The sequence below is a fragment of the Eptatretus burgeri genome, chromosome 1 (assembly GCF_056783735.1).
Source record: "Eptatretus burgeri isolate ZD-2024b chromosome 1, Ebu_testis_v1, whole genome shotgun sequence".
Classification (NCBI taxonomy): Eukaryota; Metazoa; Chordata; class Myxini; order Myxiniformes; family Myxinidae; genus Eptatretus; species Eptatretus burgeri.
Genome location: NC_140961.1, coordinates 63,849,809 through 63,875,564, shown reverse-complemented (window position 1 = coordinate 63,875,564; position 25,756 = coordinate 63,849,809). Strand labels below are relative to the sequence as shown.

General features: G+C 45.5%; 1 protein-coding gene and 1 long non-coding RNA gene across 7 annotated transcripts in view; one reads left to right on the top strand and one right to left on the bottom strand.

Moving 5' to 3' along the window:
- LOC147034601 (roundabout homolog 1-like) overlaps window positions 1-25,756 on the top strand; it is a 451,205-nt gene that overhangs the window by 113,557 nt on the left and 311,892 nt on the right. Inside the window, exon 1 of one of the 5 annotated variants that reach the window (XM_085885937.1) lies at window positions 24,449-24,991. The exons of the other annotated variants lie outside the window; for them this stretch is intronic. Coding sequence (XP_085742063.1) covers window positions 24,922-24,991 — 70 coding nt within the window. The 5' untranslated portion in view covers window positions 24,449-24,921. Of the gene's footprint in view, window positions 1-24,448; window positions 24,992-25,756 lie in introns of those variants that run through there. 5 annotated transcript variants of the gene reach the window in all.
- On the bottom strand, window positions 600-5,327 carry LOC147034602 (uncharacterized). Of its 2 annotated transcripts, XR_015059384.1 has the most exons (4): window positions 1,724-5,327; window positions 1,472-1,630; window positions 1,056-1,113; window positions 600-770 (listed from the first exon to the last, which is right to left on the bottom strand). It is a non-coding gene; the product is annotated as an uncharacterized LOC147034602 (long non-coding RNA). The 2 variants fall into 2 exon arrangements; XR_015059383.1 differs by having other exon boundaries at window positions 1,472-5,327.

The window sequence follows — 25,756 nt, the reverse complement described above, 5'->3', positions numbered from 1 at the left end:
AGTTCCCCACACACAACATGTTTATTTAATTAAAAAATTATCCACCCATCCACACAAGCTCCACCCATCCACCTATCCACCCATCTCTCCACCCATCCATTTATCCACACAAACCTCATCCACATTCACCCCACCCACACAAGCCCCGCCCACATAAACCCCTCCCACACAAGCTCCACCCACATAAACCCTGCCCACACAAGCTCCACCCACATAAACCCTGCCCACACAAACCCCCACCGAAGCCCACCCACATAAACCCCACCGAAGCCCCACCCACATAAACCCCACCGAAGCCCACCCACATAAACGCCCTCCCACAAGCCCCGCCCACACACGCCCCGCCCACATAAACCCCACCCACACAAGCCCCGCCCACATAAACCCCACCCACACAAGCCCCACCCACACAAGCCCCGCCCACATAAACCCCACCCACACAAGCCCCACCCCTCATCCCCCCTGTGTGCCCCCACCTTTGACCCACCACCTCCCTCATCCCACCCCACCCTTCCCCACACACACACATGGGGAGGGGAGGGGTGGGATGAGGGGTGATGGGTCGTTTGGGGAGCGCACCTACTCCCCCACCCCCTCCCTTTCCTTCATGTCTTAATCCTTTTTTTGAAATTTAAAATCAAGTAATTGTAAACAAAACAAATATAATTAATCAAAATTGCAAATATTAAATATTCATTTGCGAGAATGTATAATCTTTCCCAGCAATCTTCTTCAGATGTCTTGTGATTTCGAAACTCAGACACCATATTCTGTTTTGAAACAAAAAGTGGATAATAATTAGGTTTTATAAAGATAATTACATGGTAATATGAGTAAGCCTGGTGTTGGTTCTAAGTTCAAGCCTCGTTGACCACTGAATTAACACACCAGGAGGCCGACTCAGCCTGTCATCCTTCCAAGGCCAATAAAATGAATTCCAGTGTACTGGTAAAACCGCGTCCAAACTAATGATGCAACCAACATAAGACGACATTCCAAAGAGAGAGAGTGATATTAATAAAAGAATAACTAAATAATAATTCAGAAACATTTACCTCCAGAAAATCATGTGTTGTACCAGATTGCTTCAACAGCTGATGTTGTGTGATCGAGCTGAAAAAAAAAAATAATAAGTCAAGGGTATAGATGGAGAGACAGACAGAGAGAGGTAGGTAGAAAGACAGACAGAGAGAGATACAAAGAGACAGACAGGGAGAGATAGAGAGAGACAGACAGGGAAAGAGACACACACACACACATACACATATACACACACAGACACACATATATACATGCACATATACACACACACACCCATACATACACACACACACACACACACACACACACACACACACACACACACACACACACACACACAGACACACATATATATATATACACACACACACACACACACACACACACATATATATATATATACACACACACACACACACACGTGTCTCACCATTGGTTTAATTCATTCGAGATCAGAGGCCGTGATAAGACTTCGTACCAGTCATTATAAATGTTTTTCAATTCTCTTCTAAAATCATTGACCTCTTCAATAAGAGCATTCATTTGATGCACCTCATCGTGATATGTAAACTCCACTTCTTCCAAGGACCTGCCAGGAAAAAATATATATTTTCGCATTATCACGATTTAATTTATAATCAATTGCTTCATTGTTCAAAGAGGAAACCATACACAAACTTACCAACTTTGTAGTGAGCTGTTATCTTCATCGGAAGAGAGTGAGTCCATGTCTCAGTTTTTTTTTACCATTGGTACAAGATGGCAAAAAGATCAAAGGCCGTGATAAGACGTCGTGTCAGTCTTTAAAAATGTTTTTCAATTCTCTTCTAAGATGATTGACCTCTTCAATAAGAGCATTAATTTCATGCACCTCGTCATGATATGTAAACTGCTCTTCTTCCAAGGACCTGCCAAGAAAAAAAAAAATATCAGAATTATCACGATTTAATTTATAATCAATTGCTTCATCGTTCAAAGAGGAACCAATACACAGGCTTACCAACTTTGTGTTGAGCTGTTTTGTTCGCGGGAGAAAGATCGCTCATGTCTCAGTTGTAAAAATGAAAATCCCGTCTGGCAGAAACTTTGTCTGGCGAATCACTTATAAAGCAACGATGAGGAGATTGCTTAATCATTGGGTGTGGCCACAGGAAATGACGCTTCGGGAGAGACAGCTTGGAAAATAACTGGGAGATATATTCTCAAATTGTATGAATCATTTTTAAAACATACTTAAAATACCCTAAAATGGTTTTGATTAAACATGTTTTCAGTTCGTGTTCTGAGATAAAATATAAACACGAGACCTTGTCTCACAGAATAGTTCCTGTTTTTTTTCACAGCATGACTGCCTAAAAACACTTCCTCATTTTCACAGCACGACCGTGTCAAAAAAACACTTCCTCATTTTCACGGCATGAACTGAAAACATTTGAAACAAAACTTTTTTATGGCGTGGTTTATACACAAAAATGATTTGCAACTCGGGCGGTGGTCAGATGAGATCATTAAGAGAAGTTTATCATTTCGTAATGGCACAAAAGGGGTATCTTAAAAAATATAAAGATTCAAATGTTTTGTTTTTCAATATTTTAGATGGGGATTATTGTGCAAAGAAAATTAAACTATTGAAGGAATTTGAGAATGAACAAATCTTTATAGGTTCAATGAGTGAGCTAAACAATATGCATCGGTTATTTGATAAAGAGTGTCCCGAGTCTTAGACGTTTCAGATATTTCTTTCGAATCACCTTTAACAAATCTTTATCTTATTGCATGGATTATTTGAAAAAAAAAGTGTCCCCAGGTTAAAAGGGGAGACAAATAAATATACCTTGGGATAAAAAGGGGGTTTATTTTTCGGGAAAAAAATATGAATCGCTGAAAATCCCCCATTCATTTACATGGGGAAAAGTGAGCCAGAACCAGTATATTCACCCTACTGACGTCTCCATTGTTCGCTCCCTAACTATTAAATCGATCCGCAGCACATCTAATCGATTTCTGAACATTTAAACAATGGAAGGTGAGCTATCAAGGGAACAAGCACTTATTGACATAGCTGACTAAAGGAACCTGTATGTTGTGTGCAATCAAATTCCAAATTCGTAACACCACCCCCTCCCCTTTTTACAGATTCGTCCCAAGTCGTCAAATTTTCGTGTGACCAGCATGTGTAAGTTTTCCCCCAGTACGTTCTACCTTCGGATCCCTGAGTGCGACATTTCTTTATACGTGTCCCAAAAATAAATAACCTAATGCGCTGCCTAACTAACGAAACAAACTCTCACAGACTCATTCGGACAACTTAACTAAAATTGCCGGCGCTAAAAAAAACATGCAGGTGAGGTTCCACGTATTTACAATTTTCATTGGACTTATCCATTACTTAACCATGGCCCAGGACTTGTGATCTGTGAAAGGGGAGAAGGCAAAAGTCATTTCAAAGTTCATTGATGCAGGGGAATGGATGGAGATGGTCGCAAAACACAAATGAGCATGATGGATGCACGGGCTGCCTGCAGGGCAGTCCTTGCAAAACTGGATGGTCCTGGCGCACATGGTAATGGATGGACACAGGGGCAAAGGCAAACAAGGGCAAGCAGGCATGGGGTCATGGGAGAGGCAGGCAAACTAGGCATGGCAATCCAAATAAATTTTAAAGATTACTGCAAGGCATAATAAAGTGACTGACAATATTGCATCGATAAAAGTGAAATGAAAATGCAAAATAACCAATCAGCAGCTTTTCAAGCACAGCATGGGAACTGGCCATCATAAACGGGAGACAGACAAATGCGTGGACAGACACCGTTGTTCACAATACATTATAACAATCAAGCAGTCCAACCCGGTTTCCCAGGTTTGAAGTTCGTGACTAAGTTAGTTTCCCGCCACAGAGACCTCCCGCCGGATCCTGCGTCAGGAGCCACGTTACTGTGCAGGATGAGTGCAGTGTCAAGGCAATCACGGGATAGATCTTATCTTTGGCCAAGCTTACCAATGATCCGCATGATTCTGGGAACTCAAAAGGGACTAGAAGGTGACCAATTGCAATCTCAAACATTATTTTAAAGCCACCAGATGAAACTGTTGCAAGCAAGCAGAATGAGCTGGAGACTAATTCAGGTTTATACATGAACTGGAAAATGGCACAATATACAGAAAGCAAACAATCATCCATAATCCCCAATGACCCACAATGCGGCAATCGTGTCAACGGAATTGATCATGTAAATCCGGTCAACTTAACGAAATAACTAAGGACCACATTCACCTGACAGAGACTGAGAAAATTGGAGAAACGAGAACGCAAGCCCCCCCCCCCACCCCCTGACCTGGTGCAATTAACTCTGGAGAGCCCGGCTCATCCCTCTCGGAAGTTGCATGAGCTGAAGGCCCCCCGCGGATAATGGAGGGCATGAAGTTATTCCCACAATCTCTGTGAATCGTTCCCCAAGGCACTCTGTTCTTTAATGGTTGACACTCAGTCACCTGTTACCAAACACCAATGGCCATGAGGTTCGCACCAACAACCCCCAGTGCACTGAGATGGAAAGAATGTCACACTGCCCTCCTCCATGTCCACACTAGGCCTATCCCAAACAACACGACAAGGCACACCCAACACCCAGCGCTGCACTCAGTGCAGCAATCGGCATAGTACGCTCAGCACCCAAAGCCGCTGTCAGCGCCACACTCTATTCAGAGCTATCTATCGCCAGAGGTGAGGTGAGCAAGATGAGGTAAGGAAAGTAGAGAACCCAAGTTCTATGACTGAATACCGACCCGAGTGAGTGAGTGCTTGCACTTTTATTTCCACACCCAGCGCGTAACTCCTCCCATGGTCGTTTTTGATCTGCTTTGATCGAGCCTGATTTGCTCCTTAATTGGGGGCCTGAGTATTCCTTGATATGATTGATATATCCCCCTGATTGCAGCATTTCAATAGGCATGAATGCGCTATGATCCAATCTTTCCCCAGAAAGGAACTGCTATGCCTTGGACTGGTTTCGGGTGGTTAGAGCTTCACGAAGAGTAGACTCGCTCGGGATGTGAGAAGCTCCTGTGCATGCAAGGAGACAAAGTGGGGAAAGAAACATTTAATGGGATGGAAAAAGACGTGAAAAAATAAACAATTGGTGAGGTATACGCTATCTATTAGGCCTAGGTCACATTTGCCACGGCGGCCGTGGGGTCTCCAAAATCTGCGGCCACTAGCAATTATACGGCGGCCGCAGTATTTCCACGGTCACACAATGTTGCAGTCACATGTTTTTATTTTTCGGGGAGCCGCACGGCATATTTAGAAATTGTGAAGACCGAAAACGTGGGGGTGCCGGACGGTCTTTGATTTGATGTCGCACGGTGACCTTAGGGCGTCACTGCGGCGACCATATAATTTTCAAGGCAGACGCAAGGTGCCTGCAAGGCGACCGAAGGGGGACCGCAGGGGGGCCCTACGGCGAATGTGCGGCCAGATGGACAGTAACGAGTGGGTATATATACCAGTTCTTTTTTTACTGAAATAAAAATATACCAGTATATATAACTGAATATACTATAACTATAATATATCGTGGTGCCACCAGAATCCGAACGCCCCATTGTTTGAACAAATTGGAATCCGAACAATTTTTTCGAGTAAATTTTGCCCTAAAAACCTCATACATTTTAAAAAACCGAACACAACGTCGCGTTCATGTTTGTTCACGTGTCTCCCCCACCTGTTCAAGCCGCATCTTCGCGCTTTGTTCATTCAGTTCGTCGGTGGAAGTCCTCGTGAAAGCATCTCTCGTGTGTCGATCGATACTTTAGGCCTCAGTCACATTTGCTCTACGGCGAGGATACGGCGGCCGTACGCCCTCTGAATTGACAGAAATGTGTGGCGGCCACAGAGAAACTGAGGTGGCCTCAGGGTGGCCCTACTCCATTTGGCTATATTTTACAGGCCGTAGTGGTGCCGTGGAATTATAGTGCGGAGTTATAACTTTTTTCATTTCTACGTTTGCCATAGCAATTCGACAAGCCGAGAAAAAAGAACTGGTAAAAAAAAAAAATTAACCCATTCGTTACCATCCGTCTGGCTGCACGTTCGGCTTAGGGTCCCCTTGCGGTCACCTTGCCGGCACCTTGCGTCTCCCTTCAAAATTCTATGGCCGCTGCATCATCATCGACACCGTGCGACATCAAATCAAAGACCGTATGGCACCCCCACGTTTTCGGTCTCCACAATTTATAAATACACCGTGCAGCTCCCCAAAAAATAAAAACATATGTGACTGCTACATTGTGTGACCGTGGAAATACTGCGGCCACTTTATAATTGCTAGTAGCCGTACATTTTGTTGACCCTCCGGCCGCCGAGCCAAATGTGACTTGGGCCTTACCTGATGTTTTCACCTTTATTTGTGATGTTTGTTTTTTTAATCATCTTGTGTTTCAATTAATAACAAAAAAGCAATCCGATCACGTGGTGTGATGGACTGTCGGGGAAGGATTGAATTTCACAGCAAAGCCAGTTGTAATTTGGAATATCCATGATTACGTCAGCCCAATGCGTTTGATGAAAGTGATTGTGGTTCTGCGGGCAACATGTTTGATGAGCTGCCCTGGGGGCAGCACTCTCGCAGAGTGCGCGAGCAATCGGAACCCAGGCCGGAGCTCGAGCCTGTGTGGACCTTTGGATGTGGTGATTGTACCAATTTACATACAATACACCACCACCGAAGGTCATTTACTCATCTTATTTTACCTTAAACATGGGGAATTTCAGTTTAAAGTGTCTTGAAAGTGGGTTTTCTTTGGGTCCACGAACGGATTAATTCACTCCATTATTTCTTATTGGGAAAATATTTTTGGAATCCGAACTTTTTGCAATCCGAACAGCCTCCTGGAATGAATTAAATTGGGATTCTGAGGGCACCACTGTGAATAGGCAAACACCTATACTCTGATCTCTAGCGTTAGTGCACGGTGGACGCTCGGTCGACGCAGACTGCCATGGACGCCGTACGTAGGTGCACGGTGGGCGTAGGGGAACCGTGCGTCGACCCTGTGTTGCCCGCAGGTAGTCACACAGACCGCAAGGCCACTGTACGGCGACCGTGGAAATAGTGCGGCCGCCGTAATTTTTTGGGGGTTGGGAAAATTCATTTTTCATTGAGAAGAGCTTACGGCAGCCACACAAATAATGCAAGCCCACCGTACGCCCTACGTACGGTCGACGTGGAACACATCTACATCATAGCTTGGCTTGTCGAATTGCTACGGCGAACGTAGAAATGAAAAAAAGTTATAACTCCGTGCTATAATTCCACGGCGCCCCTACGGCCTGTAAAATATAGCCAAATGGCGTAGGGCCTCCCTGAGGCCACCTCAGTTTCTCTGCGGCCGCCGCACGTTTCTGTCAATTCAGAGGGTGTACGGCCGCTGTCTCCTCGCCGTAGAGCAAATGTGACCTTGGCCTAACATCAACAACACAACTATTCACATGTAGTATGATACACGTAATTAACAGATACTTAATAAATAACTGGCACTGCACTAAAAATTACTTAGCCCCAAAAGATAATTTCCGCAGCAATATATAAGATCATTTCACATGACAAAGTCATGGTTATGGTGGACAGAGCGATAAATAAAACGTTTACTGTAGTTCATAAAATGTACATTATAGTCTATTATATAAGAGCACACTGGGTCTGCAAAGAAAAGTTTATGTTCACATTATTTGCAATAATAATGTGAAAATTTATTATTTTTCAGATGAAAATGGATTTTAGAGTTGACTTTTGACCTTTTGACCTCAAAAATAGTTGCTTTCCTAATTTAGTGATGCACTATGCAATTGCTGTTTAATTTTCACCTCAATCGGATGAAAAATGTAGATTTTAGACATTTGAGCTCAAGATAACCTTTGACCTTTGATCTCAAAATCAAGAGGCTTCTCAGTTGTGACTACCACTACAACTTGGTGACGTTTTGTGAAGATCGGTTTAGAATTGTGACCTGTAGGCGATTGACAAACAAACAACCAAAAGATGTGCATGATTCTTGAAAAATCCACCCCCTCTCCAAAGGTTGCCATGGATTCATTAAATTGTCAATTTCATTAAGATTAAAATTGACAATCTTAATCAAAGCTCAGGTCAATTGCATGAAAATTGATTATTTTTCAGATTGAAATTGATGATTTAAAAAGTTTGACCTTGAGTTGACCTTTGACCTTTTGACCTCAAAAATAGTTTGTGCCCAAATTCAGTGATGAACTGTGCAATTGCTGCTTAATTTTCAGGTTAATCAGATGAAAATTGACGATTTTTTAGATGAAATTTGATGCAGAAGTTTGACCTTGAGTTGACCTTTTGACCTCAACAATTGTTGGTTTCCTAATTCAGTGACTCAATATGTAAATCTTCTTCAAATTTTAAGTCAATCGGATGAAAAATGACGTTTTTAGAAATTTGACCATTGACCTCAAAATCAATAGGCTTCTCAGTTGAGACGATCTTTACAACTTAGCAAAGTTTCATGACAATGGGTTTAGAATTGTGACCTGTAAGCGATTGACAGACAAACAGACAGAGAGACAGACAGAACAAGAAAGATATCATGCATAGCACGATACATGCAAAATCCATCAAACAACTGATCTCAATAATAATTGGTAGTTGAATTCAATGACCAAATCTACAAATCCACTTCAAATTCTGTCAATTGGATGAAGATTGACAATTTTAGAAATTTGCCCAATGTTGACTTTTGGAAAACTCACCAAAATTGTTGACCTTTGGCCTAAGTTGACCTTTTGGTCGATGTTGACCTCAAAAATAATTGGCGGTTTGAATTCAGTGACCTGAAATATAAATCCTCTTCAAATTTCAAGTCAATCGGATGAAAATTGAGGATTTTAGAAATGTGACCTCAACATGACCTTTGACCTTTGACCTCAAAATGAATAGGCTTCTCAGTTGAGACCACCTCTAGAACTTGGTAAAGTTTCTTGACGAACGGTTTAGAATTGTGACTTGTCGGGGATTGACAAACAGACAGACAGACATAACACAATCAACTGACCAACATACTTGAAAAATCTTCGATTTTGCAAGTAACAAACAGAATGAAAAACCACTCATCGAGCAACACTTGGCAAAACAGAACAAAGTAGAATGGCACTTGGTAGAGCGTATACCTCCGCCAGGGTGAACAGTATGTGTTTTGTATCCCACTGACAGGCTGGATCTGAACCAAAATCGAATTGGCTTGCTCTTGTCACCTTACCAACTCATCCACCTATAGTTTTGTCACAACTTGTCCACAACATTTTGAGATATCATGCTATGCATAGTTTTCGGCCCCATCTCTCAATGGTGAAGAATTACTTGGAAAATTCTCGGATCTAGATACAGATTCTGATCTTCACAAAAATCGAATCAATTGGTCTTGTCACACACTCAACATGTTCACCAAGTTTCATCCGAATCTGTCCACAGCATTTTGATATATCATGCAATATCGTGTTTAGCCCAATATCTCAATGGTGAAGAATCACTTAAAAATTAAATAATTCTCTCATCCGGATTTGGATCTTCACCAAAATTATGTGTTGCTGTCCTTAACCAGTCACTTACATCCAACAAAAAATTGAGAACGATTTCTTGAAAACTGTGGCCAAAAATCATGTGAATAACAGACAGACAGACAGACAGACAGACAGACAGACCAACATACTTGGTGAAAAATGTTTTTCGCCAAGTAATAAACACACAAACAGAGATGAATACATAACCTCCTTCCACCTTCAGGTGGCAGAGGTAATGAAGCATTCATTCAAATACTGTAAGTGCATTTTAAAACATCTTCAGTGGTTGGAAGGGGGCACAGTCGAGCATGTGGGAAATCGATTGGAATAAAAGTTTCTATATTTAAATGACAGCCAGATTCAGTGCGGTAAGCAAAATGGACATGCTGGGTTATGTATGTGCAATCTGTAAGGTAATGTGTGCATGATTTACTTGTAATGCAAGATAGAATATGCATGTATTATCATATAATGGAATGTGTAGTGAGCATTGTGAATATATGAAAACATATTAGTCATTAAACATATCATTATCACAAATTGGCACAGGCCGATATCTGCAATTTTTCAGTAATCGGCATGGCCGACTGGAGTCAGTGTGAGTGCTGATTACCAATTACAGTACTGTTTACAACCAAAACTATTGGAGTAGCTTTCATCTTTGTTTAGAACGAATTTCAATATAAGGCGAGTTTAGGGCGAGTTTCAACGAGATGTACATAAGCATTATTTGTAATAAACGGCCGGCAATCAATCGTTTTGTTATGGGTAGAAAAAATTTGGCTTGGTAATTTGGAAAATGTGGATATGGCAAATGCTTTGGAAATCGGGTGTTATCAAATTTATTTTGCTTTGAAACTCACAAAGTGAAACAACATAACCTTTCTAAATCACAACCGATTCATATAAAACAAGTAAAAAAGACATAATATGTCATAGCCCCCGATGTTTTAATAATTTTGCTGGTTTTAAAAAAAACCAAGACGTGCATATGTAAGCTGTCATTCATTATCTGTGTGCCAAGTCTAAACAACACCGGTAAATGCATGTCCGAGTTGTTAGAAATGGTTGAGGACCCCCCCCCCTTTCCCTCACAGCAGAAATGGTTGAGGACATGTTCAACATTGGGGATTTTTGCAGCTAAAATGGCTGCCGGTCGGCCAACTTGGATCTGATCTCAAAAAAAAAAATGATGTGCATATGTAAGCCATCATTCATTATCTGTGTGCCAAGTTTGAACAGCATTGGTAAATGCAGGTCCGAGGAATGGTTGAGAACCTGGTCAACATCAGGGTTTTATTTTTCTACAACTAAAATGGCCGCCAGTTTTCCAGTTGTCCATTTTAAATCAGATCGCAAAATAAAGTTAGGTGTAAGTGTATGCCATCGTGTATTGTGCTTGTGCCAAGTTTGAACAAAATCGGAGCATGCATGTCGGAGAAATGGTTGGGGACATGTTTAAGTAACAACATTTCTGCCAGTTGGCCATATTGAATCAGATCTAAAAAAAAAAAAACACGATGTGCTTATCTTAGCCATCATTCTTCATTTGTGTGCTGAGTTTGAACAACATTGGAAAATGCTTGTCTGAGAGATGGTTGAGAACGTGTTCAACATCAGGTTTCTTACAACTAAAATGGCCACCAGTCGGCCATCTTGGATGTGATGTCAAAAAAAAATGATGGGCATTTGTATCCCATCATGTTTTTTTGTGCCCAGGATGGATAAAATTGCTCCATACATGCATGAGATATGGTTTCGGATGGATGCATGCATGTACCCATGCACGGACACGAAAGTCGAGACCATATCCATAAGCCTCCATTTTGGACGAAGTTCAATGCGGACTAATAATCAATTATTTTTGAAACGGCCACTAGTACAAAGAAAATCGTGATCACTCATAGGCTGCTGCTGAGGATAAAAGTTAAAACCTACTGTACATCTGTAATGCCAGTCAAGACATTTGTCGGTTAGTAAAGATTTACAATACCATTAATGTTCTGAGTGGATGTGCCTGGCAGAGCTTGGAGTGAAGGTTCTGGGCGTAACTCAAAAGGGATGCAGATGCATTCTCGGAAGCCATAAGCTTACTGCGTTGCGAGGTTCATACCTGCGAAGCTTACATTGTGTTGTGAAGCTTACTGCATTGAGAGGTCCATACTTGCGAAGCTTACATCATGTGTGAAGCATACACTGCGTCGCAAAGTTCATATCGAGCCACGAGGCCATCGGTGTGACCAGGCCCTTTCTATGTTTTATCTACATACAAGCGCTACTCATTAAGGAGGATTAAAGTGGTCAGTATATTTATCTATGTGACTGATTGTAATACTTCATGTCGTCAGAAGGATTGGAATGTATTTTGTATGCGTTTTCATGTGAACTAATTTAACGTCATGTACATTCGTGCCATTTGCATAATGTATTTCAATGCCATATGAAGTCTGTTTCCTGTTCATTTGATTTATTGTATTTGATTTATAGTGGAATTGTAATGCATTTCTGAAGTATTGTTGTCACAAAACAACATCATTCCTTTACACTTTCACGGAGCCTTTGGGAGCTCTTCGGAGCTTTCATGGAGCTTTTTGGAGCTTTCATTGAGCTTTTTTGGGAATGAATATATGGCCGAAAGCTTCTGTATGACCACTACTCCTTGTGTCTGTGTCTGCGTGTGACATCAAATGAACCTGCGATACTACGATTATGAAACCACTAATGGCAGATAAGCGATTGTTGTGGCTTGTTTGTTGCTGATGTGGATGTGGCTTGCTGCCATTATAACGTCCTTCCTGGCCTTGTATGTCTTGACACTATACCTTCCAGGCATACCTGAGTACAGCAAAGCATGAGTTAAATTTATTTTTTCACATTTTAAAGGCGGACCAACATTATTCTGGGCTGCTGGAGAATTCTGGATCGCTCAGTGCTGCTTGTGCAGCATATGATGACAAAAGAAACATCTCACAAGGCAGAGAAGCTCATCTTTCTCAAAACTAATTTGAGCTTTGTGGACTTTAAATCTTCAAACTCTTAAAGATGGCATTTTCCTTCAAAAAAAATATGTGAGCTTGGGTAAAATGGTAATGGTTGGTCTCCCGCTGAGCTTGTTAAATCATTGGGTGAGTCGCCCCCACCTGTGCTCTGATACCATCATTTTTTTTAACACCAAGTTAACCACCGATCGATTTACTTTCTGTAGGAACGATTGTGCAGAAAGGAATCCCTTTATAATCTGGCGACTCTACTGTATTTTGCATAAAACTTGCTTTTCACATGACCAGACAAGTATGAAATGGTTCATTTTATTTCTGTCAATAGCTTATAGAATGAGCATATGGCAGCTCATCATTCATTTTAAAATGACAGGATGCTGTGCCATTCGATGTACCAATCAATTAGAGAAGGGATATAAAATGTATCGATTCACAGCCACTCAATGACATTAATCTCTGGCACAGCACCGATCTGGCATGGCATCCACCAAATGAGTGCACAATGTTCTGGGGCATCATTATTTATCACTTTATAATCGGCATCGGCATCGATATCGGTATCGTATCGGTCAATTTTGTTTGATTGTTTCTTTTTAAAATCGGTAATTGGTTATCGTCAAATTTTCTAATTGGCCCAGCACTAATCTATACTAATAAGTGTGTGTGTGTGTGTGTGTGTGTGTGTGTGTGTGTGTGTGTGTGTGTGTGTGTGTGTGTGTGTGTCCTCAGTAACTCCAAAACCATGAAACCTTGCATACCAAAGGAAATGCAGGAATGAAAATTGGGTGTTTTTGGTAAATTTAAACACCTCTTTTTGAGGAGAATTAACGGCTTACCTCCATGAAAGACTTATCCTTGGTCAGTGCCAATTCGCCTCACAGGGGCCTTAATTTGGCTTAATCAAACATGCCTTGCCTTGGAAACTCTATCTACTCTCACAGACTAATTAAAGTATATAATCGAAATATTACATCCGATTTGAGAATTATATCTGAAGTGTCGAAATCTGGAGTGAAATCTGAAAATTTAAACAAATTAGCGATTTTTATAACTAAGTTTATTTATTTAAGCAAAACATTAAACTTAAGTTTTTTTTACTACTGTTTGAACGATTATATTTATTAAAGAAAATATCAAAGAATGTGCAGAAAGTGTAACTTCATAAAGCACAACACCATGTTTATTAACCTGCTTTTGCAAGCCACGATGATACAGTCCAAAGGGGTCCTTTTTTTCCAGCAATTACATACGCAATCTTCTTTTTACCATTTTGTGTGATCTCCTTTCATGACAAAATATTAATACAAATATATTGATAGTTTCCTCAATATATTAATATTCGACAGTTGCTGAAAATGTAGAAGTATGAATACAGCACACACGGACCTGGTACAAAATGGGTAAAAATGACTCTCCTTGGTGTGTGCCAGGTCACGCCAGGTATGGGAGCATGCGCCAGAGCAACTGCATATGGCAGCCACACAGCCAACAGCTAACCCGAACAGCTGCGTCCACTTCCCGCCGGGACTCCAGGGGCCTCTGTCTGGCCATCCACCAGGCAGATGCCTGGCCCATCCCCATCTCCTTGAGATGCCAATCAACCTGCTGCAACCACGAGGCACATGGTCGGCCCACTGGCCGACCACGTCGGGACCCCACTCCTGAGGCTCCCTTGCTGAGAGAATCATTGTGAGCAGGATCAGGTCAGGTCAGGTATGGGAGCATGTGCCAGAACAGCGGGTCGCTGCGTCCACTTTCCGCCGGTACTCCAGGGGCCTCCGTCTGGCCATCCCCCACGCAGATTCCAGGCCCATCCCCATCTCCTTGAGATGATGGTCAACCTGCAGCAACCACGAGGCACGTGGTCGGCCCACTGGCCTCCTCCACTCATGAGACTCCCTCGCTGAGAGAATCTGGTGAGCAGGATCAGCGTCAGGAAAACGAGCCACATGTCCATACAGCCGCAACTGATGCTCACGGACTATGCAGGTAACAAATCTCATCCGAGTCTCTCTCAACAACCGCTCGTTGGACACAAAATCTGACCAGCGATAGCCAAGGATTCTCCAAAGAGACCTTGTACCAAAGGAATTAAGTCTCCGTCTCAGATCCTTGGTCAGAGTCCAAGTCTCGCATCCATAGAGCAAGACTGGAAGTACCAAGGACCTGAAGACTCGGACTTTCGTCCTCCCGCACAGGTACCGGCAGCGCCACACCCCATGATCCAGTGAATCCATGACTCCCCAGGCCCGACCCAGACGTCTATTGACCTCTGACTCACAGCCAGCAGAGACATGAATGTCACTGCCAAAGTAAGTGAATCTCTCCACGACCTCAACATCCTCACCACAAACAGACACAGACAGGACAGCAGCATCCAAGATGTCACCGAAAGCCTGGATCTTAGTTTTGACCCAAGAAACCCGTAATCCCAGCGGCTCCGACTCCTCATTCAGCACCTTGAGGGCCCCCAAAAGGATATCTAAAGTCTCCGCAAAGATGACTGCATCATCTGCAAAATCAAGGTCCGAGATCTTGACATTCCCAAATGATGCACCGCAGCTTGATCTCTCCGACATCCTCCCTAAAATCCAGTCCATACAAGTGCTGAAAAGTGTGGGGGCCAGTACACACCCCTGACAAACTCCAGTAACAACTGGAAATAAGTCAGAGATGGTACCACCACACTTCACAGCACTCTCAGTACCAGAGGAGAGTTCAGACATCAGATTGAGCAGTTTTGGTGGCACCCCACGAAGACCAAGAATCCTCCAGAGGACATCCCGATTCACTGAATCGAACGCTTTACAGAGATCAACATAGGCTGCAAGCATCCCCTGCCGAAACTCTCATCTGCGTTCAGTGAGGACACGAAGAGCAAGGACATGGTCAATCGTTGACCTCTTTGGTGTAAAGCCTGACTGCTCTGGACGCTGGTGCTCAAGCAGATGGTGGCAAACCCTATCAAGAATTATCTGAGCAAAGACCTTGCCCAGCACTGAGAGCAGCGTCACCCCTCGGTAGTTGTTGCAGTCTTGGCGATCACCCTTCCCTTTCCAGAGAGGAACAACAAGGCCCCTCTTCCAATCAGTTGGGATGATGCCTGTGTTCCAAGCAGAGCACAAAACTGTATGCAACGACACGAGTGCAGCATTTCCACCAGCCTTGAGAAGTTTAGCATGGATGCCACAGATCCCTGGAGCTTTGCCCCGTTTCAACTGGTTCACCGCAGCCCGTGTCTCCACAAGCGAAGGTGGACCACAGTTGATTTGAGGGTCAGCAACAGGGATTGTAACACCCTTGATGTCCAACTCGACAGCTGGGGATCAGCCTGGTACAACCACTCAAAGTAACAGGCACAGCGGGCCTTCACTTCAGACTCCTCTGTCAAGAGCCTACCACTCTCTGCTCGAACTGCAGTGCTCCGAGGGATGGGCTTGGATGAACGCAATGTGCGAATTCCCCTGGAAGCGGGACGAGAATCACCTGTCTACAGGTGATGCTCTACCCCCTCACAGATTACTCGCACATAGGCCTCCTTATCCACCCTCAGTGCACGTACAGTTTTACGCCTCAGCTCCCTGAACAGCTCAGCTCTGCCATTCAGCCTGGCCCTGCGACTCTGGTCAATGGTATCCAGTGTCCCTTGAGACAAAATTCTTCTTTGCCCTGCGGTGAGTTCCAAGACATCCACTGGCAACATCAAGGACGGTGGTTTTGAAGGCACTCCACAACTCTTCAGGACCCCCCAAAGCACCCAGACCCCCCCCCAAGTGTCCACTCAGCCTGTTCGCAAACTCCTCACCTACTCTCCCATCCCTGAGCTTGCCAACATCCAGCCTAGGCTGGGATGGTACCATTCTCCAGGATTTAAGGTGCAGCTTTAGAGTTGCTACAACAAGCCTGTGGTCAGTATTGAGGAACTGAGCACTCCGGTAGACCCTGCAGTTCTGGATCATCCAACGACCGTCAATGAGGACATGGTCAATTTCCTTTGCCACACCACCAGCGTTGGAATACCAAATCCAGCGATGAGCTTGTGGGCGCTGAAACCATGAACCAGCCACCCTCAGTCCATGACTTCTTGCAAAGTCAAGGAACTTCGTGCTATTGTGGTTCATAGTTCCTGACCCATAGGGACCAACACACACCTCAAAACCATCCCTATCAGTTCCAGTCGATGTATTGAAATCCCCCAAGACTAGAAGTGTATCTCGTCTGGGGCACTGATCAACCACAGACTCGAGCGTGGCGTAGAATGCATCCTTCACGGTGAGGTCACTCGCCTCAGTCGGAGCATAAACAGAGATCAGGGAAATGACACCTAAGGAGTGATGAATCCTTAATCTCATAAGATGCTCATTGACCAGTGTTACCTCAATTATCATTGGGGTCAGCTTATTGGACACAGCTGCAGCAACTCCTTGGGTATGGTAACCATCAGAGCGACCAGACCAATAGTAGGTGTAACCACCCACCATTATCTCGCCGCAATCCGGTCTCCGAACCTCAGAGAGAGCTGAAATCCCGATGTCCAAAGGCTTGAGCGCAGATGATAACAGAGACAGGTGATCATCCTCTCTTCGGGATAGGACATTCCAGGCACTCACCTGAAGGGACCGCCTCAGGTTAACCCAAGGAAACCGCCGTCTGGTGGACGACACCTCAGCACCACACTTACACACTCTCCCGCAATCTGACCCAGAGATGTTACCCCGTGGTTTCCCTCCTATCATCAAAGATTTGGGGTCCCGAAGGCTTTGCCCCAATCCCGTCATCCGGTGATCTGCCCTGCGAAGGGAAGCTGTGCAGGAGGTCCTCCCACGGAGTGGGTTTTCAGATTTTTTTGCGTTTTTGTGTTTTGTGGAATGAAGGGTTTTACGGTAGCCGGAGTGCAAATCCTGCCACCAACTCGGACTTTCGTCCTCTTGTACAGGTACCGGCAGTGCCACACCCCATGATCTAGTGAATCCATGACTCCCCAGACCCGACCCAGACGTCTGCTGACCTCTGACTTACAGCCAGCAGACACGAATATCACTGCCAAGGTAGGTGAATCTCTCTACGACCTCAACATCCTCACCACAAACACGCACAGACAGGACAGCATATCCAAGATGTCATTGAAAGCCTGCATCTTAGTTTTGACCCAGGAAACCCGTAATCTCAGCGGCTCCGACTCCTCATTCAGCACCTCGAGGGCTCCCAAATGGATATCTGAAGTCTCCGCAAAGATGACTGCATAATCTGCGAAATCAAGGTCAGAGATCTTGACATTCCCAAATGATGCACCACAGCTTGATCTCTCCGAGATCCTCCCCAGAATCCAGTCCATACAAGTGCTGAAAAGTGTGGGGGCCAGTACACACCCCTTTATGAACTCCAATAGCAACAGGAAATAAGTCAGATATGGTACCACCACATCTCACAGCACTCTCAGTGCCAGAGTAGAGTTCAGACATCAGATCGATCAGTTTTGGTGGCACCCCATGAAGGCCAAGAATCCTCCAAAGGGCATCCCGATTCACTGAATCGAACGCTTTACAGAGATCAACATAGGTTGCAAGCAGCCCCTGCCGAAACTCTCATCTGCATTCGGTGAGCAAGGATAGGGTCAATCGTTTACCTCTTTGGTGTAAAGCCTGACTGCTCTGAACGCTGGTGCTCAAGCAGATGGTGGCGAACCCTATCAAGAATTATCTGAGCAAAGACCTTGCCCGGCACTGAGAGCAGCGTCACCCCTCGGTAGTTGTTGCAGTCTTGGCGATCACCCTTCCCTATCCAGAGAGAGACAACATGGCCCCTCTCCCAGTCCTTTGGGACGATGCCTGTGTTCCAGACAGAGCACAGAACTACATGCAATGTAACGAGTGCAACATTTCCACCAGCCTTGACAACTTTAGCATGGATTCCACAGATCCTTGGAGCTTAACCCCATTTCAACCGGTTCACCACAGCATGTGTTTCCACAAACAAAGGTGGACCACAGTTGATTGGTGTCAGCAACAGTGAATGCAGCACCGCTGACGTCCAACTCGACAGTTGGTGGATCAGCCTCGTACAACCGCTCAAAGTAACCGGCCCTGCGGGCCTTCACTTCGGACTCCTTTGTCAAGAGCCCACCACCCTCTGCTCTCACTGCAGTGCATTGAGGGATGGGTTTGGATGAACGCAATGCGTGAATTCCCCTGTAAGCGGGACGAGAATCACTTGACCACAGTTTATGCTCTACCCCCTCACAGATTTCTTACACATAGGCCTCCTTGTCCACCCTCAGCGCACGTACAGTTTTACGCCTCAGCTCCCTGAACAGTTCAGCTCTGCCATTCAGCCTGGCCCTGCGACTCTGGGCAAAGGTATCCAGTGTCCCTTGAGAGACAAAATTCTTCTTCGCCCTCCGGTGAGTTCTAAGACATCGACCGACAACATCAAGGACGGTGGTCTTGTAGGCACTCCACAACTCTTCAGGACCTTCCAAAGCACCCAGACTCCCCAAATCTACACTCAGCTTGTTCGCAAACTCCTCAGTTACCCTCTCATCCTTGAGCTTGCCAACATCCAGCCTAGGCTGGGGTGGTACCATTCTCCTGGATTGAAGGTGAAACTTAAGAGTTGCGACAACATGCCGGTGGTCAGTCTTGAGGAACTGAGTACTCCGTTAGACCCTGCAGTTCTGGTTCATCCTCCAGCAACCATCAATGAACACTTGGTCAATCTCCTTTGCCACACCGCCAGCGTTGGAATACCAAGTCCAGCGATGAGCTTGTGGGTGCCAAAACCATGAACCAGCCACCCTAAGCACATGACTTCTTGCAAAGTCAAGGAACTTAGTGCTATTCTGGTTCATAGTTCCTGACCCATGGGGACCAACATACGTCTCATAACCATCCCTATCAGTTCCATTTGATGCATTGAAATCCCCCAAGACTAGAAGTGTTTCTTGCCTGGGGCATGAATCAAGCACAGACTCGAGCGTGGTGTAGAATGTGTCTTTCACGGTGAGATCACTCGCCTCAGTCGGAGCATATACAGAGACCAGCGAAATGACACCCAATGAGTGACGAATCCTTTGTCTCATAATCCGCTTGTTGACCGGTGTTACCTCAATTATCATTGGAGTTAGCTTATTGGACACAGCTCCACAACTCCTTGGGCATGGTAACCATCAGATTGACCATACCAATAGTAGGTGTAACTAGCCGCCATGATCTCGCCGCAATCCGGTCTCTGAACCTCAGAGAGAGCTGCAATGCCGATGTCCAAATGCTTGAGCTCAGATGATAACAGAGACAGGTGATCATCCTCTCTTTGGGATAGGACATTCCAGGCACCCACATGAAGGGACCGCCTCAGGTTAACCCAAGGAGACTGTCGTCTGGTGGATGACACCTCAGCACCACCCTGACACACTCTCCCGCAATCTGACCCGGTAATATTACCCCATGGTTTCGCTCCTGTCATCAAAGACTGGGGGTCCCGAAGGCTTTTCCCAAATCCCCTCATCCGGTGAGCTGCCCTGCGAAGGGAAGCTGCACAGGAGGTACTCCCATGGAGTGGGTTTTCAGATTTTTTTTATACTTCTGGAATGTTTTGCGGAATGAAGGGTTTTACGGTGGTCAGAGTGTAACTTCTGCCACCAACCTCCTAATAAGATGTAACCCAACTGCAGGAGGACGTCCGTAGACACAGTTGGACACTATATATGGATGGCCGTTGGCTCACAAGGAGCTCCTCCACCCTTTGACAGGTTTTGTTCTTCATCCTGCTGGGTGTCCATATCATACACCCTCATCACCAGGCAACCTGGTGGGGGAGATGGTTTGGTCGCCGACAACCCGACCATGGATCACTTTGGTACAGGTTTACATGATACCTGTAGCAAGTCACAGTTCTGATCTGGCCTGACCTGACAATAAGCCAGTGCTCTACAATATTCGCACTATCACCGAATACTGTGTATAGATTTACTTGAACAAAGTTCAGGGCAACTCGCCTGCATTGGCCACATTTTGTTCCGAGGTGCAAAATGCGGTGTCTGCCTCGCTGAAAATGTGAAATTTTATTTTCCACGACGTTTTCCACTTTGACGACGTTCTTCGACCCTCCAATTTGGCATAGATGAACATAATTAAAAATTAAACGTTTCGCTTTTGAAAGTTTCTCCATACATTTCGTGCATTGCGTGGTAACGCCATTTGGCTGTTCTTCAACTTTCAATTGCGATAGTGTGGTTTTACACTGGAGGTAGGAAAGCAAAATATATTATATGATCACAATGGGATCTCTCATCCTTCAGACAGGCAGGCTGCACCCAAGGCCCTTTCTTCAGACCTTGAAAAAAAAATCACAAGATCATCAATATGTCTTGGAATATGTCTTGGAATATGTCTTTCAATCCTGACAAATCTCACACTCTCACTATCTCTCTCCGAAAGGACAGTCTGGCAAATCCTCCCATCTACTTTTTTCACAATCCACTTAAGGAAGTTCAGTAATTCAAACTCCTGTGTCTCACTGTCAGCCATGATCTTTCTTGGACATTTCAAAGTGTGCCTCCAAAATCAGCCACCGACTGGGCATCCTTCGCCGTACAGTGTCCTTCCTTGGCACACCTGAACTCCGATCCACCTACAAGGCTTTCATTGGCAGCTTTATGGAGCACTGCTTTCCACTCTGGGCTGGCTTTCCTGCCTTGTGAGTACAGATTGAAACCCGAATCCTATCCAGGTTCCTCCTGATGACGCCGTCTTTGCTCTTTACTTCTTCGGGTTCTTTTTTGGTTTTATGTTTCATTACATCTTGCTCAGCTTGACGCTGTGGAAACCAAGGCCGTGAAGATTATTGGAATCTCCCATGATGGAACTGATTCCGATGGTCTATCACTTTGCCATCGCAAATAGGTCGGTGGTCACTTTGTCTTCTACCGCCTCCTTTCTGGCCTTGCACCCTCTGCTCTTGCTCTTCTTTGTCCCCCCACCCCCCCTTTTCTTTCCCCAGGTTACTGCAGGGCACACTTGGCCCACCATCAACCCCCTTCTGATGGAACAACCTGAATCCAGAATCACTGCTCACCTACACTCATTTGTTTCCTTTTTTTTCCCCCACCTGTGAAACCAACTTCCATATCTTCTTGAATCTCATTCTTCCCTCCAGGTCTTCAAGACAGCTGTTCACCACCATCTCAGATCATCCCCACTACCATGATTTTTTTTGCCTCGTTAACCCCCACCCCAATCCTGCCTCCTTCCAAATGTCTAGTTTTCCCTCCTGAGAGTTCCTTCTGTCTCCATTTTGTCCACTCCATGCATCCTCTCCCTCCCCCATTCCTCTGCACACCCATTGTTTGTCTGTTCTCTCTGTCTTGACCTTTGGCTCTGCTGTTGGTGTTACCCCCTCTCTCTCTCTCTCTCTCTCTCTGAGTCTCTCTCTCTCTCTCTCTCTCTCTCTCTCTCTCTCTCTCTCTCTCTCTCTCTCTCTCTCTCTCTCTCTCTCTCTCTCTCTCTCTCTCTGCTGTTGGTGTTACCCCCTCTCTGTCTGCTGTTGGTGTTACCCCCTCCCCTCTCTGCTGTTGGTGTTACCCATCTCTTTTTCTCTCTCTCTCTCTCTTTCTCTCTCTCTCTCTCTCTCTCTCTCTCTCTCTCTGCTGTTCCTTTTGTTGTGTTGCATCCTGATATGTTGAGTGTACTCGTACGAGATCTTCTACGAGCCTCGACTATGTATATAAAAATAAATGAATATTTTAATCAATTTGCTATTGCATGAGGGCCCTGCAGCTTCGATTTGATTCTACACCGAGTTGACTGATCATCATATTTTCCACCATGTTCTTGTAAGATATTTGTTTATAAATAAATGATGACTTGTACAGTTATGTTCTTATTGTATTAATTACATAGTCTGCTATCCCGTTAAATTTGACTCAAGGCAGTCGGGCACACTTTCGAGGGTGCTTTGACCTCATTTTCGAAAACAATATGGGAAGCATTCCTGCTTCCAGTGCTGAACTATCATTATAGATGTCTTCTGGAATGATAAAAGTCATTTTTGGATTCACTGCATCGGGTTCCTTCAGAAAACAATGTGTTCTAGTTGAGGGGGGACCATCGACACCTTCAACATGATTTTTGTGAAAATGCATCTTTAAGAGCCAAATCGAGGCCCATGTTCAAGTTTGACGCAGTGCCAACATTCATATTCGGATTCAGCACATTGAATTAATTTGGAAAATCTTATTTTCATGCATTCCCTAGAGGTGTCCTACGAAAGTCTGTTTCTAGACACGGTAGACGGTCGTCGCTCTTTGTGACTCCACAAATGCGACATAAGATGTCTAAGAGGACTTTGCAACAAATTCAGTGGTGCAAGGAGAATGATGGAGTGCATACAGGTACTATGACTGATTATATATTCGTCCCCTAACGGTTTTACCGGAGGAGACTGTAGCTTTGTTTTGCGTCTCTTATCCGTCCTTCTGTCTGTCCGTCAGTCCGTCCCACCTGTGGTTTTCAGATTGTTTTTCTCATACCCTTTAACATATTCAACTGAAACTTGGTACATGGTTTCATTTTGATAAGTTGCAGAACAACTTCGAGTTTCAGGGAGTTTCATCATTTTTTTTCACAGAGTTGCGCCCTTTTTGGACATAGAAAATATCACATCGGTAGGGGACGTGCATTGCAACCAATTCTTGCTCTTGTTGTAAGTACTGCACTGCACAATAAAAACCTACATATTAAAATAGTTTAAGAACAAATGCTTTACTGGGGGAAGGATAAAGCGACTTTCAGGCCACTCTGTACAAAAAGGGTCCGTACTTGTTGCTGGATGATACCGAATGTAAAGTCACCGTCACACGATCCTGCACGACCTCAAATCAGTGTTCACAATGTGATGGAAGTATCCTTCTTAATCCTACCTTACAATGTCCCCCACCTGACCGGATGATTCACATCTTCCTCGAATGGTCCTTCAAGGTGATTCAAGATGATTGCAGCAGGTAAATGAGGCCATTTGGCCCATCATCGCCGTGGTGCACTCCCGGGTTAATTTTTTTTTTTCTGCAGCTTGAAACATCAATGTTCTTGATGGTTTATGAAAGTCTAAATAAGCTGATCGTGGTCGAGTGACCCAATTTGAGTCTATCTGCGACCCAATATTATAAATACTTGTATAGTATTAGATGAGGGTAAGGAATTATGTCGTTGATGTTCCGTGTTGAACACGGCCTGAGCTGCATGCAGCAGCTGATCGATCAGTGATGGATAGAAATCGATGCATCAGTTGAGAGAACCGACATGTGGAATCGCAAGCGAATGTCGCGTTGTAGTTCGAAGACCATGCCACGGGCTGTGTGAGCCACGACGAGCACCAGTCAACTGTTCATAAGAGACGCCACCAGGTTGCGCATCAAAACGTCGCCCTCCAGGCAACAGAGGTCCCCAGGGGAAATCACAAAGCGCGCGAAACGACGACCCCTCACTATAAACCGATGTTATTGCACTAATTTGTTTTATATTTGTATGAAGGAAAATTGTAAAAAAAATTCTCCCACCCCATACTTATACTTGCAATATGTTTTGTCGCTGCAAGCTTGTAGTTTGCCTGACTTGCACAGCTGTTACGTCGGTTTCATGAGCCTCGACTGCATTGTACTTGCGAACGAGAACATTTTGCGCGTGTAGTGTGAGTGTGTGAGTGTGTGAGCGACGATGGTGAATGCGCGACGATCCGGCGGAGGGAAGATCCTATTACCGCGGGGCAGGCGGTCCCGGGGATGCCGAGCCGCCCCGCGGGGAGCGAGGAATGCGCGGCGCTGCGCTCGAGGCTGAGCGCGCCCAGAGCGGAGCAGGGAAAGTCGCGCGTCGAGCGCGAGTCCGGTGCGGGGGGGGGGGGCGGGAGCCCCGGCGGGAGGCGCATCCGTCGGTTCCGGAGAGGTCGTCGACAGCAACGGGCGCCGAGCAAGCCGCCTTTAAAACCCCGCGGCAGCCACCCCCCCGACCCCCCCTTCCCACCGCCCTCAACAAGTGGCTTTCGTGGGCACATCGGGGGTCGCACCCCGCGCGGGCGGACACGAGTATCCCGAGAACTGCGTGTTCGATCGGTCTCGGTGGAAACCCTTGAGCACACGCAAGAGCTGAAGCGTCGGCTGCGCTGAGACGGGAGAGAAGCTGCGAACAGCCCTCTCTCTGTCGGACACTCGCGAACGGCCGGACGAGCCGTGTTTGAATGTGTAAACGCGCGTCTTCGAACCAAGGGACCACTTGGCTGCCCGGTACGTAGCGTGTGCGCGGGAACATCATGGATCGCTCAGGACCGTCGCCGTGCTGCTCCCTGTGCTTGCTGATGCTGGCGATCTCTCTCGCCGCTGGTGAGTCTGAGCATTCGGAGCGAATTGTGTGATCTCCGATTTTTCAACGACGCGATAAACACGGTCGCGTGCGGGGTCGTGGTGGCGGTGGTGGTGGTGGTGGTGCTCGTGGCGGTGTTTATGGTGGTGGTGACGTGGTCGGCTCGTTGTGTGCTCACGTGACGCTATCGGGGGATTGTCCACTTGTGGGTACAACGGATACTGCGGAATTTACGGTTCGGTAATTGTCACGACCGTCCGTTGATTTTCAAATATTGATCAGTCAGGACAAACAGATGGCACTTAAGAGCGCAGCGGGTGCTTCAGGGTCGGGCGGGGGTGGGAAAGGTAGGGGGGTTATTCCAGCAGCCGCACCCCAACCCGTCGTTCTGTCCGGTGTCTTGGCCGCCGGACTCCGAGCCAGCAGGAACGCTTGAGCTGTTCTCGCGTCGACCCTTCCCATTTGAATGACAAAGAAGGCCACGGGGAGAGAGAGAGAGAGAGAGAGAGAGAGAGAGAGAGAGAGAGAGAGAGAGAGAGAGAGAGAGAGAGAGAGAGAGAGAGAGAGAGAGAGAGAGAGAGAGAGAGACAGAGACAGAGACAGAGACAGAGACAGAGACAGAGACAGAGACAGAGACAGAGACAGAGACAGAGACAGAGACCGCACGAGTTCCAGTGCAGGACCCGCCATTCACCCGTCGTCCCTCCTTTGCCCGTTTCCCGGCGTTGCTGGGATATTTCGATTCCCAAACCACAATGCTCACCTGGGATTCCCACTCGATCCCA